Source organism: Triplophysa rosa, linkage group LG2 (assembly GCF_024868665.1).
Source record: "Triplophysa rosa linkage group LG2, Trosa_1v2, whole genome shotgun sequence".
NCBI lineage: Eukaryota > Metazoa > Chordata > Actinopteri > Cypriniformes > Nemacheilidae > Triplophysa > Triplophysa rosa.
This window is the reverse complement of record NC_079891.1, coordinates 21900876-21922820: the sequence shown is the minus strand read 5'-3', so window position 1 is coordinate 21922820 and position 21945 is coordinate 21900876. Positions and strand designations below refer to the sequence as shown.

Sequence of the window (21945 nt, the reverse complement as noted above, 5' to 3'; positions counted from 1 at the left end):
GACATGTCCCCACCACATTTGCCAAAGTCAATTTTGTCCCCACCACTTATTGGAAGAAATAAAAATAACGGAGTGTCTATTTACCATGCAAGTAGCCCGCTTTGTAAGCAGAAGCATAGTAACACCGCCCATCAGGTTCAGATTGGAATAGACAAAATGTAAGAAAGTAACAGGAAGATCGATTGCTCCAGCGGCGTGGAGCATAAAGCATGTGATAGGGTTCGGGACTTATTAGATTGTGAGGTATTTATTTTTAATAAAATTAATAAAATATTAAAAATTTTAAATTTTATAAAGGTCTAGAGCCTCATTGTGCTCATCAAATACATTTCACAGAGGGTGCCTGGATATTCAAACACTTAATATGAATATTACAGAATATTAATATTAACACATTAATGTAATATATCATCCGTGTGTCTGCGTGCAGTTCGTAATAGCAGTATAACAACTGCTTTGAAAATATATGAAATAAAAATTATAATTGTTTATCACCACTACATTTCTGATTAGAAAGTACATCAGATTATTTGTTTGACATTTGTGATTTATGCAAGATTATTATATTTGATAATGAAGTTAAAGGCTGGGTTCACCACCACAATCACGTTTGAAATGCTTGATTTCAAATCAAGTTTCCTGGGTTCACTTTTTGCGTCATTGGGTAGATCATGAGAACTAGTGTAGTTGGATGTGAAATGCAATGTTTCAATTAAGTACATTGAGAAATTGGTAAAAATAGACTGTGCACCACAACCAGAATGTCAAGTGATTTGATCTCCCTAAGCTATACATATATATGCAAAGGTAACACAAAACCACTTCAGTGCAATGTTTTCTTCAAGATGTGCATATTTCACATTTTGTGCAGCTTTTATTGAAAAAAAAAGAAATAGACGCTTTCTAGTATATGCATATGAGAAAAGCCTTGTTTTCATATCAGAAATATAAGGGGCTCAGTTTTGTGCATGACAATAATAAGGTAAGGTAGACCAGGGGTCTTAAACACACTCTTGGTTCTTTTCAACCAATGGTTGAGTCAAATATAGACTTAAATAATAATTAACAGTTGGGTTTGTCTCTTTTTGACCCAACCATGGGTTGAAAAGAACCCAGCATTTTTTAGACTGCAGGACTTCTGCAGCAAACATATATGTAAGGGATAATGTACAGACAGCTGGTTGTTATCGCAGAAATAAGCCCCGACAGTGTGATCAGGACCCGACGCGAAGCGGAGTGGCCAATCAGAATCAAGCATTCCAACGAGCCATGTAATAATTAAAAATAAAGTTAAATTCAACTAAGGTTGTCTTTGCCTACTGTTCAAGTACTTCAATGTTTTGCAGAGTTAAGAAATCTCTCCACGGTTTCACCCACAGCGACAGCCATTAAAAGGAAATATGAGGCAACCACAGCATGTTCTGGTAAACTGTCATTTACCTGAATGATCTGAAACAAAGACAATCTGCTGTAGTTGCTTTTAACATGTGCAATGCTATATGTAAATCCTGTTCAGTTTTCATCTTGTCAAAGAGAGGTTATTCACCTACTTGTATATTTAATGTCATATATTTTGACCCATTTTGGCATTGAAATATAATGCAATTCCTACATTTTTATTAAAACTATTATTTAGGCCACTACGCATTTGAAGTAGAAAACCGTATCAGTGCATAACAAAATGTTTGAACAACATGGTGGTATTCTCCCTCCCTCCTCTTATACCCTTTAGTCAGGAGTGCTGGAGCCTATCCCTGTACAGTAACACCCTTGAGAGATGAAAAAGTCCAACACAGACCTAACACACAAGGAAAAACATTCACACTTCAGCATCTCCAAATCAACCTGGGCTGCATTTCCCAAAAGCCTTGTAAGCCATTGATCATAGCTCCATTGGTGACAATGGTTCTAAGATCAACTTAAAGTGATAGCTCACCCAAACATAAAAAAATTGTCATCATTTACTCACTCTCATGTAATTTCATACCTGTATACATTTCTTTGTTCTGATGAACACAGAGAAAGATATTTGGAAGAATGTTAGCAATTTCCAGTTGTGGGACATCATTGACAACCATATAGGGAAAATTAAATGGTCATCAATGGTGCCCCAGAACTGTTTGTTTTCCCAAATTCTTAAAAATATCTAATTTTATGTTCAACAGAACAAAAAATAAATGCAATTTTCTTATTCTATGGTAGTGGATGATGTCCCAGAACTAAAAATCGCTAACATTCTTCCAAATATCTTTCTTTGTATTCAACAGAACAAAGACATTTTTACGGGTTTGAAAAAACCTGAGGGTGAGTAAATGAAGACAGAATTTTCATTTTTGGGTGAACTATCCCTTTAAGGTTACAATGCTTTAGGGAAACAGCCCTGATCAGTGTGTCTTTGAGTGAAAGCAAAAAACCTAAAGGAATCACAGAGACTAGCTGAGACTTGAACCTTATTGCTGTGTGGAAGTGTAGTTCTACCACCAAGCCACGTTTTAGCAAGCACAGTAGAATTCGCCTAAAACATTTGTTTTGGTTAACAACATGTTTTTTTTATATATATAAATCTAAGAGATACAAATTTATATTGTTAAACAATTAAGAGTTGAACAGTCTCATTTCTCCATTTTACCATACTAATCCTTTGCCTCATTGTTCCTTAGTCCCACATGAATCAATTGGAAGCACAGACATGGCGTTAGGCCATGATCCTGGATTCTTGCTGAACCAATGTCAGAGCGTAATAATTGCTGCATCTCGCTGTGTTCTGCCCACAGTGAAGAGGAAATGTTCTATGGTGCGTCTATATTGTGCTGAAACTAGGGATTATAGTTTATTTAATGTTTATTTAATGTTACTTTGAACAGTATTACAAACACCTTATATAATATGCAAACTTTTGGAAGTAGTCTGAAAAATCTAATTTTCTCCATTTAAGGAAAATAGAATTAAATCTCTCTCAACTGCCATAATTTAATGACAGTTTTATACACTAAAAAAAAAAAAAACTCATTGGTTGAACTCAATTTAATTGAGGGCAGGATTTCCATCCAATAAATATGTGTTGGTCCTACTCATAAAAAACCGACCCGTTCAATAAAATTTAATTGAGTTGGTCCAACTCAATTTTAATAAATAGTTTAGATAAAACTTAAAGACTTATACAATGAAATGCAATTGGGTTGACCCAACTCGATTTTGTCAAATTAAATGTATGTTTATGTGTGATCTTTATGCTTGCCAAACTCAAGATAAAACACTGGAAATTGTGTGGAAATCTTTTTTATTTTTCCACTAAAGAGAATTATTTAAACAAACTAGCTTAAACTATCTGTGACAGTATAAAAGTACACATCAACGATAAAATTAACATTTCTGAAGCCTAATGACTTGCTAGACTAGAATAACCAACTAGAAATACATGTATTGTCTTTACTTTAGTCCATCAGCATGTAAAGTGCTTAAAGTCAGATATATGAAAAACATCAAAAAATAACATAGATGCATATAAAATCCTCCCTTGGCTATTTGATGCAACAGGTGTTTTTACATTGATATAGAAATCCTCATCAATCCTCAATTCATGCAAATGTCCCAAAAAATGAGCATGTCATGCAAACAGCTTAATTTTAAGATGCTGAATCTTTGTAGTCATCTTATGTCCATCCAAGTTCATTATTATTTTTTGGATAAACTCCTAAAAAAATGTGTTCTTGAGGTTGTCAGGAAAGCTTTGGTCAAGAGCATAAATTAGACTGTACAGCATGATGAATACAAAAATCACACAGTCTAGGTTACTCAAAACCTTGATGCCCTCGATCACTATTCCTACATCATCTGGTTTTGTAGAACCTTCTCCTCGAATTGTGTAAATCCCCATGACTGTGCTTGCAATGCCACTTTCTGCATCCTCAATGGCTGAGGCCTATAGACAAAACACAGAACATTACATGACATAAGGTTAACTTTGAAACAACAAATAACTCCAATTTCGATTAGAGCACCACTTATTGCTCAAAATATATTATGTTTTGTTTCAACATTATGCAGCACCACTTCATAAACGATAAGTGTATGTGATTTCCCCACTAAAGGAGTAGTTCACCTTCAAAATGAAAATTCTGTCATAATTTACTCACCTTCTTGCCATTTCAAACCTGTATGACTTTCTGTCTTCTGCAGAACACAAAATAATATATTTTGAAGAATGGAACTGAATCAAAACTGTTTGTCGCCATTCACTTCTATTGCATGGACACAAAACCAATACAGGTCAATGGGGACCCACGGTTTTCTGTTACCAACATTCTTCAAAATAGCTTCTTTTGTGTTCTGCAGAAGAAGAAAAATCATACAGGTTTAAAATGTCAAGAAGGTGAGTAAATGATGACAGAATTTTCATTTTCGAGGTGAACTACTCATTTAAAGAAAAATGATGTTATGAATTACTCACCCTCAAGTAGTTCGACAAGCCTAGGACATGGTGACATTTGATGAGGCCCAGGAGCTTTCTTTGCACTGCCACATTCACAATCCTGAAAGAAGAATAAAAAGTATTATTTAGATTTCATATTAAAAATTAGATATTTAAAATAAGTAAATCAGATTGTTTGAGCAAATATGACTTACTATCACTAGAAGGCTGATGTTCAGTTCGTGATGTTCTTAAATCTGTGAAAGAGATGTACTGTATATTAAGTTTGGGAACAATAAATACAACTTTTAGATCTGGTTCATCATGCAATTCTGTAAAATTTCAACCTTTTTCAATGAAATTTGTATTACAACTGGGGCACTTTTCTGGGCGCAAACTCAGGCACTAGTGTACATTCCTATGCATACATAGTGTTTCACAGATATTTTACCAACTGATGTATTCCAGTGCTTCCGCTAGGATTTTGTGGAACTGTGGTGCTGGATGACGCGTCATCGCGTAGTTTTACTGTTGCAACTTCAGACCCATCCCTTTCGCCTCTACTATCTGAACGGTCTGTAATCTAATACAGATTATAAAACGGTCAGTTCTCGTCCTTGATTCTGATTGGCTGAGCGGAGTTCTAAGCCGTTATAAAATACCTCAATATATAACGGCTGACCGCACCACATAGCCTAAATATCATTTTATTTACTTTATTTTATGAAACCTTGCTAAGCATATGGAATAACCGTTTTAAAAAAACAATAAGCCCCGCGAAGCAGTGGGTTACAGTGCATTTTGTAACAGCTACGGGGATTTAGGCACTCCGCTTCGCGTCGTGCCACAACGCCTTAGCTGTTATAAAATGCACTGTAACCCACTGCTTATTGGGGCTTATTGCTTTATTATTGCATAATAAAGATGTTCTTACATAGTTTCCGTTTCTGTTGCCAGTACTGATTTATAACCGTCTGACAAAATCACTAAACACATCTTAAAAAGCGGGGATTTTGGCTAACGTTATAGGCTATTCTTTCACACAGTTCACAGCCTCTAAACCTGTGCTTATTAACAGACGATCCGTGTTCATGTTTATACTGTATATCCAAACAATCGATAACAGTGACATGTTTTGACATGTGGTACTTCTCCCTAACGCGCACGGCAAAGAGTAGACGCCGTGCGGCGGGAAAGCGAGACCTCGGACTCGCAGGGCAGTACTACTGATGACAATTTCCCACTAGATGTAAGCTGAGGTTTATCAAAAAACACGCTATATTTGGTGCTATGCGACATTTTTAATTTAGGAGGTTATAAAAGGGCGGGAATGCCACAATGTGCATGAAGCAAGCAAGGGCAGTGAGACTGAGGAGAACAATTCACCTAACTTATCTTTCAACGCTATTGTATATTTCACTCAAAATTACGACAGACAGTATTTAGTAGTCAAAAAATCGTATACTTACCAATAACGAATTAAACAGCAAGAGAATCCGTCGTAACTCCTCAACCCTCCTCATCCCACAGCAGAAAATGGCGGCCACACATTCAGAATCAGAATCAGAATCAGAAGAGCTTTATTGCCAAGTGTGCTTGCACACACAAGGAATTTTCTTTGGTGTTGGAAGCTTCTAGTACAGACATTCAACACAATGACAATACAATATAATACGATTTACAGTCTAAAAGATTCNCAAAGCGGGCTACTTGCACGGTAAATAGACGCTCCGTATTTTTTATTTCTTACAATAAGTGGTGGGGACAAAATTGACTTTGGCAAAAAAGTGGTGGGGACATGACCCACCCATCCACCCGCAAATTACGCCTATGCTTTAAATTATTATGTTTTTACATTAATCTACACTCCATGCACAATAATGACAAAACAAAAAACAGATTTTTTATCAGCTTTGCAAATTTATTAAAAATAAAAAACAAAAATAAGTACATTGCATAAGTATTCATACCCTTAACTCAGAAAATGGTTATAGCGCCTTTACAGACTCTTTTTGGGTATGATGTGACAAGCTTTACACATCTGCATTTGGCAATTTTCTGTCATTCTTCTCCTCAGATCCTCTCAAACTCTGTCAGGTAGGATGGAGATCATCAGTAGACAGACATTTTCAGGTTTCCACAGAGAATGTTCAGTTGGGTTCAAGCACTAGCTGGGCCACTCAAGGACATAGACAGAGTTGTCCATAAGCCACTCTTGCATTGTTTCTGTTGTGTGCTTAGGATCATTGTCATGTTGGAGAATGAACCTTCTGCCCTGTCCGAGGTTCTGAATGTTCTGGGCTAGGTTTTCATGATCATTATCTCTGTATTTTGTGTACAGTCCCTGAAGCTGAAAAACACCCCCACATCATGATGCTGTTTCCACTACACTTTACTGTTAAGACGGTATTGTACAGGTGTTGAGCAGTGCTTGTTTTTCTCCAGACATGATGCATGAATCTGAGATTCATCAGACCAGAATATCTTGTTTCTGACAGTTTGAAAGATTCGTTGAAGTATGTTTTTGCATATTTCAAGTTTACATGTGTCTTCACTGAGAAAAGGCTTGAGTCTGGCCTCTAAGCTATAAAGCCCAGATTGGTGGAGTGTTGCAGTGATGTTTGTCCTTCTGTAAGTTTCTCACATCTCCATATATGATCATAGAGCTCAACCAGAGTAATCATCAGCTTCAGAATCAGAATCAGAATCAGAAGAGCTTTATTGCCAAGTGTGCTTGCACACCCAAGGAATTTTCTTTGGTGTTGGAAGCTTCTAGTACAGACATTCAACACAATGACAATACAATATAATACGATTTACAGTCTAAAAGATTCTAAATTGTGCATATATAAAATAAAGACTATTTTACAGAAAATGGGGGGTAAAAATTCAAGTTCGTTCCTTGAGTTATTTTGCTCATGCGCAAACAGAGCCTCCAAAACCAAATTAATTTGAGTTGGTCATACTAGAATGAATCTCATAGATGACACTATTTATTCAATTTATGTCAGAACAAAGAAATATTTTCATGTATTGCTATAAAATTTTTTTTTAAATAAAGACAACATAATTTTAATGTTTCTTATGAAAGACGAGCTTGAATCGTCTTTTGAGTGTATGTATTTAAAGCACATAAACAGAAACTTCCTGTAAATAATTTCTAAGCTCCTCCTTGGGGGTTTTCACCACACACAGATTCGAAACGATAGCTACCAACCACTAACAGGCAGCATCAATAAATCTTCATGTCAGGTAAAATATTTTTTACACCAATTACATTTACTTTTTTTTCAAAAATGTCATCTGTATTTGTATATTTGTTGCATTAATTATAAAGATCTCTCATTTTTTGACATGAATTATTATAACTTTTCGCATTGGACATTGTTGTAGTTGTTTGTAGGCAAATTTACTGACAGTACCACAAAGCAAGTATACAGTTTTGGATACTGGAGAATTATTTCGTTATTTTAATATACTGTACCTGTATATGTGTAGTTTCTTATGAGAAAATGTTTTCATGATCATAGAACTATAAGCAAATGTTGAAAATGTTTCTTATTCTTAATGTTTGTTCGGTCTGTGTTTCCTGTTTAAGATTAACACAAACAATTAATGAGACATTTTCCCAAATAAATGCTCAATTACAAAATGTTTATTTTTCTAGAATGTCCTGCCAGGTCGTCTCAACCGACCACGCTACAGTTGTTATTCAGATAAACCCACAGGTGGTTCAAGACAGTGCTGAAGGACAAGAAGAAACAGGACCGTATCAAAATGCTGTTCTCAAAAATTTTCTTAAAGTACAGCCAAAGTCATTAGGGGTAAGTTTTTCTCTACAGTAAAAAATCTCTTATTTTGTCACATACTGTACTCCTTTGAATTGGGTAAACATTTAAATTTACTGTAGTCATTTAGCAGAAGCTTTTATCCAAAGCGACTTAAAAAATTAGGAACATAATAGGTATAATGGGGATAGCCACCAAAAAAAGGTGCCTGTTTGTTGTATTTAAATGTAAAGAGATTCATTTAAATACACAAAGAACAAAATAATTACTAAAGATATTATTTTCATAAGTAATAATTTAAAAGAAACAAAAATGTGGGGGTTTGTGGGTGCATACATGCATACGTGTCTTTTGCATTCGCGTTGCGTGTATTCGCATTTATAATGCGTCCGTCTAAGCGGCCAACGCCTCCGTTACGGCCCCATGCGTTAGCGGCAAACGCGTCCATTACGGCCCCATACGTTAGCGGCCACCGCCTCCGTTCCGGCCTCATACGTTAGCAGCCCACTGGGAAAACGCCGGTACGCCAGATGGCCAATCCGCCCCTGGTGATGGTTGACGTGACGGTGGATATAACGCTGGATTTGGAGATCGTTTGAAACTGATTGACGGCGCGGTCCCAGTGCTAAAAGATGCTAAGTCATATGTCCCAACTGCATAATGTAAAAAACAGGAAGGGATTAATGTGATGTGTTGCTTGCTCGTGCTGTAGTTCCGTTCCATCCCACTCTTCACACTGGTCCTACCTCTAGCAGCTCGTGTTTTTCGGAAATAATCGTACAGCTGTATCTCTCTTTTATAAATTTGATCAAACTAAATACTTTTCGAAGATAAGACGTATGCAATACTACTGGTACTCAAGATTCATATGAGATCATCAGAAACTGTGTGTGATACGCAATCTTTAAATAAGAAATGAGAAATCTTGCTAAAAGTTAAAAAGCTGTTTATACTCAGTTAACTCTCCCAGAGGCAATCGCAATGTATTTATACAGAATTACAATTGCACAAAACAAAATGTTCTGACTGACATGATAGCATGTGATTTCAGTTTACCAGTCCAACTGATTTCCTTGAAAATGTTGTGTTCTCTAAAAAGTTGTTGTACGTTTATAATAAAACTAGCCTGATAAAATCTTTGACCTATATCTGCCTCTTAGACTGTGCAGATTCTGACTGGAATTATGATTTTCCTGTTTGGTATTGTGCTCTCCATCGATGCCAGATATGATGAAATAATTATCCGCATTGGCATAACCTATTGGGGATCCCTCATTGTAAGTTTATTTTATTGCTTCTGTTTTCCTTTATCACTTCTTTCTTTATTGCTCTCATAATAATTTCCAAAATTATTGTTTATTATTTCCTATGGTTTTTTCTAGTACATCAGTGCTGGATCTTTGTCTGTTGCTGCAGAAAATAAACTCCATTCCTGTGTGGTGTGTACTGTACTTTTTTAGGTTGTTTTCAGATGAATTTACACATATTTCATCAAGTCACTAAGATGTTTGCTTTAAATGATATTAAAATGTATACATTTAGCAAAGTTTTGATCTCATTGTTGTAGTTTTAGATTGGTGGACGGTGGTAAAAAGAAACCTGTGATCAAAGTAATAATTACATTTTCCCCAACTCATGCAGGGAATAAGATACAAGCCTACGCTATTTATTTTAAATTAAATTTTATCTGTGAGCGTTGAGCTATTTTTATCTGTGAGCGTTAACCCATTTATTAACAAAACAAGTCATCTGTCTCATTGTACATATTTCTTGACTGAAATGTTTACATTAATGGTATCAGTGTATGGCACCAATTTTCTTGTAAGTCTTGTAACATTTCTCTCTGTAGGTGAAAGCCTCACTTGGAATGAATGTGTTCAGTGCCATAACTGCAGGGATAGCCATTATTCTGATATCCATACAATTATCATTCAGATATTTATATTGCAGCTATCATTATGGAGATGAGACATACTGTTTAAAAATAGAGGTATTGATTTTGCCTTTAATATTTTGTTCATTTTGTAAGGATTCATTTAAATTGACCCCAAAAATTGCATTATTTACATTGTTGATAAAAATGGATTGTTGTTTTGAAAGAAGTTAAGTTTGAAATGATAAAATGATTGATATTTTGTTCACACTTATATTAGCCTATACGATTTGCTCATCATTTATGAACATGCCATGTCAAATGTATAAACTATCTCAGTTGAACACAAAAAATGCTTACAAGTAATGCTGAAAGTAATGCTGAATCTTTTGTTGGTTCATGGTTAGGGGACCATTGGAATATTGCTGGTGTTCTCCATCCTTCAGTTCATCGTCTCTGTTTGCATCTCGGCTTTTGCCTGCAAAGCCACATGCGACACATTCTCTTCAATGGTCAATATTTCACTAAACCAGGTAGATAATTTGGTAGTGTAAGACAGCATATGCAGAGTGGTAGGCAGTTTGATCATAACAAGCAATAGTCTAATACTTGAACAATTCTGTTGAAGTCAAGGGTTACAGAAGAAGAAACCTCTACGCTAAACAAACCACAACTGCCAAAAAGAAACTAGCAAAAGGTAAAGAACAGGAACAGAGGACTTTTCTGAAACAAGATTTAAAAATGTTATGACATGTGCTTGTCTTTAATGGAATTAAAAGTGCTCATGCTGATTTTTGTGGATAAACTCATGATTCTTATCTGTCACTCCACAGACACCCAGAGTCACAGTGATGGGACTCCATGGTCTAAAGGTTGCAAAGATTTCAGTTTATATAGTGTATTCCCATTTCCCTTGAGAACCTATCATCTCCGAGAAGAATTTTAAAACACCAGTGGGCTTGGCGAATGGCACACGCACACCAATCCCCGCCCCGTGCATACGGGTATAAAAGGGAGATGGCGGCGGCCATTCATTCATCCTTTGTTCTTCGGAACCTGTATACCCGTATACACGGGCCGGGGATTGGTGTGCGTTTGCCATTCGCCAAGCCCATTGGCATTTTAAAATTCCTCTCGGAGATGATAGGTTCTCAAGATCAAACCCCAGTCTGTCTCTTAACACAACGTCTCGTTCCCTCCATCAGGGAGGGAAGATTTTATGTTTTGGTAGAGCAGAAAATTGAAAAATGATCATTATGTATGTTATATGGAGGTAAAAGTATACTTTTACTGAATATTCATTTTGCCAAATCAAATGTTTTTACATACTTTTTTAAACCCTGAAATTGTTTTGTCTCTATTAATGCTCTACAGTCCTACTTCTCATTACAACAACTATTTAGTTTGTTTAAATAAGACGTTTTCCTATTTCGTCCCAGTGTTTTTGGTGACTGACCACTATAAATGTGCAGGTTTCCTTTTCATTAAAATGCAGCATTTGTCAATTTTGCTATTGTCAAGGCTTTGTTATTTGCATTACATTTGATAGTGTTATTTTGGTGCTATTCAGCACTTGTATTACTGTCTTTACTGTGTTCCCAGTTACATCTTATACCTTGAAAATATTTTATCCTCAAATGAGCCTTTCAACAATGAAATCATGTTGATGCTTTGTAAGCTCTCTGTGGCCCATTGCTTTAATTATCAATGATATTTCATAGCTTGTAACTTTTTTGTAACATAGCTTGTAGATGAAAGCTGCAGAAGTTCTGATATGATAAAGGTTTTTCCCATAAGGGAATAATCAAGAAAAATGAAACTGGAAGTCATTTTTGCAGACAGAAAAATAAGGTCAACCGAATCTTTTCACCATCAACCTGTCACAACCAATGGTGCCACACACATTCTGAAATGTTGAGAATAAAACATTTTGATCAACCTCTGGTGGCTGGCTCCAGTCAAAAACTCCACCCTCTCCATGTAAAGGAATGGTCTGTGCGCCAAACTAACACATTCTTCACATGCATTTTTTATGAAGATGGTTTCTGTCATTTCAGTTAGTTCATGCTATGTATGTAAAAAAACAAGGGGTCAGGTAATGTGGTACAGCTCTTAGTGCATTGACATTAAAAAGGACAAAACTACATTGAAACAGTAAAAGGAACATAGTATCTGGCTTAAAATCCAAAAGAAACTTGTCTTAAATATTCCTGTGTATCATATACTTGCCAGTTGCCACCAAAAGAATCCACCTACTACAGCAAATACATGCCCACCACCAAAGGGACTTTCCATTTACAAGCCCATGGACAATGTTCTCATTTGCAGGGACACAAGGGACACAAACTAAGAACAAGACTACAGCCTGACTTCACAGGTGAGTAAATATTTTGACCTGAATTCATAACAGATTTTCCTATTTCCACAGACTATGACTGATGAAGACTGAAAAAGACATGAGATGATCAACATGGACTACAACAGGACATAATACCATACTACAAAATTCAAAGTAAAAGACAGAGCAAAACAACAAAAACGGACCTAATACATTTCCAGCCCTGTTTATACATAATTTCATAGACCATTCTTAAAGCGCAACATAGGTTTTTTAATGACGGTTTAAGTAGGTCATTGGTTGCAGGGGTCTACCCACAAAAGCATACCAACAGCTGTTATTTAGAAAAGGAAATATAACCACAGAATGTTCCATGGTAAACTGTCACTTACATGAGTGATCCGAAAAAAAAGACATTCTGCTGTGGTGGTTTTAACATATGCAATTCAATAGACTGCTGTTTAATTAATACTTTGTTTAGCATTTGATAGAGCATTTAAAAAAAACTTAAAACTTATTTACAATTGAACAATCACTTTGCGGCATTTGATTAATTTTGTATGAATTGTAGAGCTATCTTGTTTATTAACTCTTTCATTTTGGATTATTATTTATTATAATAATCCGTAACATTCAACACCACTCCCGATCCATGGCCATTGTAGATCATTAGCGTGACAGTTGAAGTGGCTTATATGGTTAAATGTTTTTGTGAAGGATGAGAATGAGAGGAAACTCATCTACAGAAATTTATGGTAAATACACCTACAATTTCCTTGCTCCTCCTCAGTAGTTCTTCACATAGTCCACACACTTACACGTGCAAAGACACACCATAACCACTAACAGGCAAGAAAATTGCATTTAATTGCAGGTAAAATGCATGCATCAATTAACTTTTCTGAAAACTATTGCCTCTGTATTAAAATGTTAAACTTGGTGCATCTTGTAAGAACTTTTCTTTCTAATCTTATCTTGTATTATTTTAATGTATTATAATGTTTCGCACTAATTACTGTTGGTATTGCTTTAAAGGGATAGTTCACCCAAAAATGAAAATTCTGCCCCAGACCTGTTTGCTGTCCTACTTCTTTCAAAACATCTTCTTTTGTACTCAACAGAACAAAAAATATATGAAGTAATTTCCCTTTCTATCGGTCTCTCGACGTTGTGTCGAACCGACAGATTGGGGTTTGTCTTGAGAACCTATCATCTTCTGAGTATTTTGAAAAGGCCAATGAAAATTGGCGAATTAAATTTGCATGCCGGACTCCTCCCCGGATGTCCGGGTATAAGAGGGAAGCCGGCGTGCTCATTCATTCACCGTTTGTTCTTCGGAGCCTTCGCTGATGAAGATCAACTCTTGCTACTTAGCAAAAAAACTCTACATTGCGGTTCTACGACGTGGTGCAGCGGACTGTCCCTTCCTGCAGCGACTTCCCCTGGGCATCTCGGCGGTTCCAGAGGTGTTCAAGCCAGCAGACGGTGCCTCATTCTAGTCTGCATTCTAAAAGAGCAAATTTCTCCAGCGTGGCATGTCCCGCTGTTCTCGTGGGTGCGGTGTCCTCATCGAGGAAGGGGACAGGCACGATGTCTGTCTCAAGTGTTTGGGTGTCCAGCACGCTGAGGCAGCCTTCGTGGACTCATCTTGCCCGCACTGCAGGCAGATGGTCATGGAGATGTTGCGGTCACGGGTGGCTGTCTTCTCCCGAGAACCAGCCACCACCTCGCATGCTTCCCGGGCTGTGACGAGGATGGCTAAGGCCATTCCGTCCACCAAGGCGAGCGGCGAGGGTGATATGGGGGTCTCTGCGAGCGTTAATCCGTCAGCCAAGTGCTCGCGGACCACTCGCACCCCGTCTCGCTCGCCTCACCATTTCCTAGCAGACGGTACCACACCGTCGGCATCCTCCTTCACGTATTCGGACACGATGCGTGATGAAGATGAGATGTCAATCGCAGCATCGGAGAGCGAATTGCTGGCATCCGATTCCGACGATTCCTTGCAGCTCCCCCCCAAGGGGGGTCGAGCTCAGGAAGAGGCGGATTTCGAGATGTCGGCCATGCTTTCCCGGGCCGCCGTGTGCATTAAGTTAGAGTGCACTCCGGTGCCTCTCCCCCAGCGCTCGCGGATGGAAACATGGTTCTTGGGCTCTGAGCGTGACTCCAAGCCGCGCCCAACCCCGGTTCCGTTCTTCCCGGAAGTGCATGAGGAACTGACGAAGATGTGGAACGCCCCTTTTTCGGCACGTACATGTCAAACCAGTTCCATCGCTCTCTCTTCCCTCGATGGTGGGGCAGCTAAGGGTTACGTCGATGTGCCCCAGGTGGAACGCGCAGTCGCGGTGCACCTGTGCTCACAGGCGGTGTCCACCTGGAGAGGTCGACCGAAACTCCCATCCAAGGCGTGTAGGACTTCGGCATCACTGGTGTCGAAGGCCTACGCTGCTGCGGGCAAAGCTGCCTCCTCTCTCCATGCCATGGCCATCCTGCAGGTCCACCAGGCCAAGGCGTTGAAAGAGATCCACGAGGGTAAGACCAACCCAGGGTTAACGCAGGAACTCCGCTGCGTTACCTCGCTCCCCAGTAGGGCAGTTCCATCTGATGTATCCTCATGTTGGTTCCCACCTTGGTAACCCATGACCTCCCTAGGTGGACCTCCACCTCGCGGTTTACTTCTTCAGTCCGCACTTCTTCCCATGAGTTCTCCCCCATCGGTGAGACCATGTTGGTATCTCCACTAACTCCTCCCTGTGGTAGAAAGTGGTCTCTGTAGCGCATCCCCCACTTGAGGAAGTAGCGCTTACCCAGTGGCCTTACGGTTCCGGGCGGCTTCTCGCTGTTAGAGAAACAAGGCCGCCGCATGTGAGGTCGAAGGCAGGGGCCTTCCTACCTTTCAAGAAAGCTCTGGGACCCCCTACCTACCCACTGGTAGGTTACAATTTCGTGGTAGCACTCACGGCTGACACGCCCAAGCCAGTCACCGTCGCTTCGCTAGAGATTGTGACAGGGCACAGTGTTAGGGCGTTTTCCATAGGAACCCCATCCGTCGGTTCGACGCAACGTCGAGAGACCGACAGAAAGGGAACATCTCGGTTACGGATGTAACCTCAGTTCCCTGATGGAGGGAACGAGACGTTGTGTCCTCCTTGCCACAACACGTGCTGTCCTCTGCAGCAGTCGTGAGAGGTCTCAGGCTCCTCAGAACAAAGGTGAATGAATGAAGCACGCCATCTCCCTTTTATACCCAGATTTCCGGGGGCGGAGTCCGGCATGCAAATTTCATTTGCCAAGTTTCATTGGCCTATTCTAAGTAGTCGGAAGCGATTGGTTCTCAGGGACGAACCCCATCTGTCGGTTCGACACAACGTCTCGTTCCCTCCATCAGGGAACTGAGGTTACATCCATAACCGAGACGTTTTTCATTCATGTATGTACATTTAAGATGCAGAAAAGTGCCTAAATGTTATTATTGTTGTCATTGTTATTTTAACTATGTACAATGTGTTGTGAAATAAATGACCATGGAACATTAATTTGAGCTGAACTTGTTTTATTAGCTTATTAGTTTACTTCTAGAGAAAACAGTAATACATGACAGTGAAAAATGACTGAAAATTAATCATGACACACGTTAGTGTCCCCCTAAAAGCATAAGTGGCCCCTGCCTGGCCCCCCCAGTTACAGTAGTCTAGAACCGCCACTGAGTTTAAAGGGGAGATCTGATGGAATTTCACTTTTTTAGTTGGTGAGTAATATAGCTGTTTGAGCATAAACAACATCTGCCAAGTCACAACGCTCAAAGTTTGCAGAAAAAGAAGATATTTTCTTTAACAGAAATCACTTTTTAAAGACTTCAATTAAAGGCTGGTTGGGACTACAACGAGCTACTTCCTGCAGTAGTTACATCATGAAGGCCAAATTTTACACGAACCCTGCCCCCTGGAATTTTTTGAAAATTTAAACATGAACACCTATTGTTTATCACATCATAATCATAATAAAGACTTTGAAAATATGCAAAATAGGACCCCTTTAATGTGTTCAAAGAAATGCATGAAATCATTAATTTTTTTATGTATTTACACGTTCTTCAGTCCACAGTGGCACAGAGTAGAGTGAATGTTAAAAGCAGGGGCCAAGGTGTGTGTATTTATTCTTAGATTGCCATGACATCTGCATCTTTGCAGTTTTTGTTATAAATGCACATACATGACAGTGCATGTGTATCAGAATAAATGGCAGGGAAAATATCTAGTTGCTTCCATCTACTAAATAATGACCCGATTGTGGAAATAATATACATGTGAATAATCATCGTACTCATACTCGTATCTCATGTTTTTTTTTAAAAAGCACATTGTGTTAATGATTAAATTCATCTCTTTAAACAATAAACTATAAGCACTCAAGTGTTGTGAATATGAGCCAATATGCACACAGAAAAATAAAATACAGATACTTACAGTAAATCATGGCTCCATGTCCCCATGCAACATGTATTATGGCATCTAATTGTGTTCTCAGTGTTCTCAGTACTGTTTATTCAGAAAGTTTTATACTGTGTGATATTTTTGAATTGCTGTGGCATCTTTTTTAAATTAAAAATAATAAAAAAAATTGTGTAGGATCTCATGTGATACATAATATTTCTAAAGAAACAAGTACATATCTCAGTAGATAATACAATGTCTGGTGGTACTCTTTTCAGATAAAAGTATGAGAATGAGAAAATTATGAGTTACTAACTTAACTATGTTTTTAACCTGTTATTCAGAAAAGTACACATCTTTTTAACACTCTTGATAGTTTATATTTCCTCACTGGTAATATTATTTTGGTATGCAAAGCATTCACATTGCATGAAAGGAAGAATTTTAACAGACACTTCCTGTAAAATACACTTGTGAGTCCACACGCTCACACATGCAGAGATAAACCATAACAGCTAACGGGCAAAATCAACAAATCTTATTTTAGGTAAAATACATTATTTTATGCATAAAACATTTTCAGAAAAATTGCATATGTATTTTTATGTTAAACCTCAATGTGTTAATTTTTAAAGAATTATTTTTTCTTGATTATTATAATTAATCACACCAACAATTGCTTTTAAAACTTGGGCCTAATTAACCCTGAATGAGATGGTGTGTATCGCAGAATCTTTAATTTTTATATTGATTTTGAGGTTTGAATTAAAACGATTATAAAATGTTTTCATAATTTTAGAACATACACATTTTTATAATTCTCTACTCTATCTGTTTCTTGCTCAAGATTACCAGGAACATTTGATGAGATATGTCTTCTTAATGACATGCTTAATTACAGGTGAAATCAAAAACCTAGAATGTCCAGCCAGGTCATCTCAACTGACAACGCTACAGTTTTCATTGAGATAAATCCACAGGTGGTTAAAGACAGTACTGAAAGAGAAGAAAAGCAAGGACCGTATCACAATGAGCTTCTCAAAGGTTTTCTTAAAGCACAACCAAAGGCATTGGGGGTAATGTATTTTTTTAGCACACTGTAGTAACATTTAAAAGTTTATGGTCACTTGACTGAAATCATGAACTTAAAAACTTTCAAGGATGTATAAATAATGTCTGAAATTATTTATTTAATAGATTTTTTAATTTGCTTGACTTGGACCGAATAATGAAGAAAAAGCAACAGAGATCAAAATACATGCAAGCTCTTTTAATACTGTTTAAAACGCATCTCAGGGTGATACACCTTAAGTAGCTGGTAAATAAAACGCAAAGACAACATTTTGACAAATTCTAGACAAAGAGTGACTACATGGCTAATATGTAACAGTTTGACTAGAATTTTCATTTGTGTGTTATTCCAGTTTTTATAAGATTATTATTATTCTAAAATGTTTAAAAACATATTTAAACAGAATGAACAGGTGACCCTAAACTTTGAGAATGATATTGTGTATAAACTATAATAGTTCAATAACTAGTTCATATGACCCCATTCTGGTTCCCTGTGATGGATGTTTTAATGTAGGCCACCCTTGTGATAAAATAAAATAAAAATACTTCATCCATATGTGTCCTCTAAAGACTGTGCAGATTATTATTGGAGTGATGATCTTCTTTATTGGCATTATGCTCTCTTACAACTACCGACGACACCACGATATAATTGTCAACAGTGGCATAACCTACTGGGGATCCTTCATTGTGAGTTTTATGTCATTGTTTTGCTGTATTGCTTCTGTCTTTATCACTTGTTCTATTTTTCAATTTATAATGTTTATCATTTCCTCTTGTTTTTTTCTCAGTACATCACCACTGGATCTCTGTCTGTTGCTGCAGAGAATAAGCTACGTTCCTGTGTGGTGTGTAATGTTAAAACAATAATGAACTCTCTTTAGTGTATTCACACCGTATTATTCATGCCCCATTTATGTCATGATTTATGTTTTTAAACAGTTTTATTCGTAAGAGAATAAAATGTGTTTAAAAGAGCTATCTGCACCATACCTGACAAAAAAAGTACGTACTACTGTGAAGTTTAAAATCATAAGTAACCACAATATGTTCCATGGTAAAATACTTGACCTCAGTGGTCTGAAACCAGCACACATGTTGAACATCAGTATTTTTAATCAGTACTTTGCTCTACTTTGAGTGTTTTGCAAAAGCTGCAGTTAGTACCACGATTTAATTTGTTTATTTGTCACATGCATGCACAGGATTAAACATGCAGTGAAATTTAAACCTGCAATTAACATAATAAATAAAACATTATACAATTAATAAACATAATAGAAAATGAGGTTATAGCGGACAAAATAACAATAATAAAAGGGTTGATCAAATTAGAATCTAGTACAGTAGCTCATCACTGCAGAACGCAACATCGAGGGGCAAGGTTGGATCTGGATTCAGTGTCATCCCATTGCATTGTGATTGGTCGACACTGGATCCGGTCTCTTTCCACTGCATTTTGATTGGTCGACAGATTTCTGCAGAAGTTTTGCCACAACCATAGGGCCACAACACATACTTGTGGATCCAACCTCGCACCCTGGATCTTGTGTTCTGCAGTGAGGACCATCTCATCTAGTATGCTGGCCTGCGTGATTTTAAGTGCAAACCACGCCCCCGCCGCCATGACTCACATATCTATTTCATTGGTCAACTCCGTTAATACTGTTGTATAAATGAAAAAATAGAAAAGCTTCAAGGACTTTGAATATTATCTGCACATTTAAAATAGACAAATAATCTGCACCATATTTATTTGTGTTTTTTGTTGTTTTCTTTATTTTCTCTGGATGTTTTTGATAACTGTTTTTCGAATGTATTATTTCCATTATAAATTCCGTGTACTGATGGCATTTATGTCCAATGTTATATTTCTCATATTTTTATGCATGACATGTTCATATGCAATGAATAAATGTAAAAAACTAAAGGCCGTTTGGTGGATACACTTAATCACTAACGCTGTCTATCTGTATCTGATTAGATTACAGAAAATAACAGGTGCAAAATGATCTACTCCAGTGGCACAGAGGGTGAAGCTTGTGTTGATTGCTTTGAGATTACAGCCCTGGGTTCGAGACGGCCTCATGCCAAATACTTTTGATTTGAAAAGTGACTAAAAAGTGTTTAATAATAAAGTGTAGGTTAAGTTTAGGGGATAGGTAGGGTTTATTATTATTATAAAAACTTGGCTTTTGCTGACTTTCACTGTAGCATGGTGCTAAGAAATTATGGTATTTGCACTTGGTGTGAATAGCATCCATCGTACCACTGCCATCTTTTAATAAATGTTGTGTGTTTAAATGTTGGACCATCTCAGTTAAAATGTGGACAAACTATGGACAAACTCTGTCAGCGTTAAGTAGCAGTTTAATGAATTTGTATTTTTAAAAAACTGGTTATCTCCCAGGTATTATTTCTGCACATATGGTTGATGCAAGGCGAATCAAACCTGGACCACCTAAGTGGCCAATCGGCGCTATAATTTAGCTGACCAATGAAATCGAGGCAGAGACGTTGCGGGGTGGGTTTTCCGCGGGTTTGCGCTTAACTAGTTTGGGGGAAAAATCATGCTGGCCTGTTGGCCTGAGGCAATTTAGGGACATTATTAAATGGTGAAGTTCTGTGTACAAGGAATGGAACAATCCAAAGTGCTGTGCATGGTGACGATAAGTTTCACTAAGTAAAAATGTAACTAAAAAGAGACATTAAAGAGAAATATTTAACACTTTACCACAGACAAATCAATTTTATGTACTTTTAAAATTCTATGTCAGTGTACATCTTTATTTTCTTGCAAGTCTCTCGAATGCATTTCTCTCCGTAGGTGAAAGCCTCGCTTGGAATGAATGGCTTCAGTGCCGCAACTGCATCATTAGCCACTGTGATGTCCCTTGTTTTTCCGGTTCGCATTCTTAACACCTATTTTCTTTGTGTACGCACACACACACACGCACGCACGCACGCACGCACGCACGCACGCACAAACAGTATGCAAGCGGTGGCGAGGATCCCAAAACTCTAATCGAGAAAAAAAACCTCAGGAGAACCCAGTCCCAACCAGGGGATTCCAGTTCCCCTCTGGCAAAAGCTGCTGCCTCTGCACAAGCTCCAGAGAACTTGCACAACAAGGCAAAATAAAATAAATAAAATTAATAATAAAATAAATTATAGTTTAAGATTATCAATAATAATCTAATAGCATTTGAAATTTTGTGGTGAAGACATGTCAAGAGACCACGTCCTTCTTTATCCAGCTCTATCATCTCAGCTCTTGTCAGGTCACCACTTCCCATTCTCCGCTCTACCATCAGGTCAGGCCATGAACTGCATCCTGCTCGCTGTGGTAACCTTGGAACAATGAGACAAGACTGGCTGAGAGTAGAGTACTGTTCTGTGCTCTTTGATGCAACAAGTACATCAGTTGTGTTTTTGGTTCCGGTTGATCTAACTAATGCAGCCTAAACCCTCTGAAGATTTATATTATGGAAGAGTAGTGTATGCAAGATTAAAAAGATGCGTCTTTAGTCTAGATTTAAACTGACAGAGTGTGTCTGCCTCCCGGACAGTGCAGGGAAGACTATTCCAAAGTTTAGGCGCTAGATAGGAAAAGGATCTACCACCTGCACTTGATTTTGAAATTCTAGGTATTACCAACTGACAGGACGCCTGAGAGCGTAATGCACGTGAAGGACTGTAATACAAAAGGAGTTCATTCAAGTACTGAGGAGCTAAACCATGTAAGAATTAAAAGAAAAAAAAAAAAATTTAAAGTTAACGCGATGCTTTATAGGTAACCAGTGCAAGGTTGACAGAACCGGGCTAATATGTTCATACTTTTTTGTACGTGTAAGAACTCAAGATGCCGCGTTTTGGACCAATTGGAGTTTTTGTAATAAGCCTGCAGGGCAACCACCTAACAGTGCATTACAGTAGTCTAGTCTTGATGTCATGAATGCATGAATTAACTTCTCTGCATCTGAGATTGACAGCATATGACGTAGTTTAGATATATTCTTAAAATGGAA

The 21945-nt window shown here is 37.7% G+C and overlaps 2 protein-coding genes and 1 long non-coding RNA gene across 4 annotated transcripts; 2 read left to right on the top strand and 1 right to left on the bottom strand.

Moving 5' to 3' along the window:
* Positions 1-3344: 3344 nt before the first annotated feature.
* LOC130550678 (uncharacterized) lies at positions 3345-6023 on the bottom strand. The gene is made up of 4 exons (XR_008962466.1): positions 5881-6023; positions 4627-4668; positions 4451-4532; positions 3345-3922 (listed from the first exon to the last, which is right to left on the bottom strand). It is a non-coding gene; the product is annotated as an uncharacterized LOC130550678 (long non-coding RNA).
* Positions 6024-7595: 1572 nt separating this feature from the next.
* On the top strand, positions 7596-15924 carry LOC130564123 (membrane-spanning 4-domains subfamily A member 4A-like). Of its 2 annotated transcripts, XM_057350027.1 has the most exons (8): positions 7596-7663; positions 8079-8235; positions 9360-9476; positions 9582-9638; positions 10049-10189; positions 10480-10605; positions 10701-10769; positions 10906-15924. In XM_057350027.1, exons 2-7 carry the CDS (start codon positions 8080-8082, stop codon positions 10761-10763), a joined length of 660 nt encoding a protein of 219 aa, XP_057206010.1. In that variant the 5' UTR covers positions 7596-7663; position 8079; the 3' UTR covers positions 10764-10769; positions 10906-15924. The 2 variants fall into 2 exon arrangements, with proteins under 2 accessions (XP_057206010.1, XP_057206003.1); XM_057350020.1 differs by lacking the exons at positions 7596-7663; positions 8079-8235; positions 9360-9476; ... (1 more) ...; positions 10049-10189; positions 10480-10605 and having other exon boundaries at positions 10612-10769.
* Positions 15925-17307: 1383 nt separating this feature from the next.
* Positions 17308-21604, top strand: LOC130547359 (membrane-spanning 4-domains subfamily A member 15-like). The gene is made up of 5 exons (XM_057323265.1): positions 17308-17390; positions 17745-17919; positions 18488-18607; positions 18709-18765; positions 20745-21604. The coding sequence occupies exons 2-5, from the start codon at positions 17764-17766 to the stop codon at positions 20940-20942; spliced, it is 531 nt and encodes a 176-aa protein (XP_057179248.1). The 5' UTR covers positions 17308-17390; positions 17745-17763; the 3' UTR covers positions 20943-21604.
* The last annotated feature ends 341 nt before the right edge of the window (positions 21605-21945 follow it).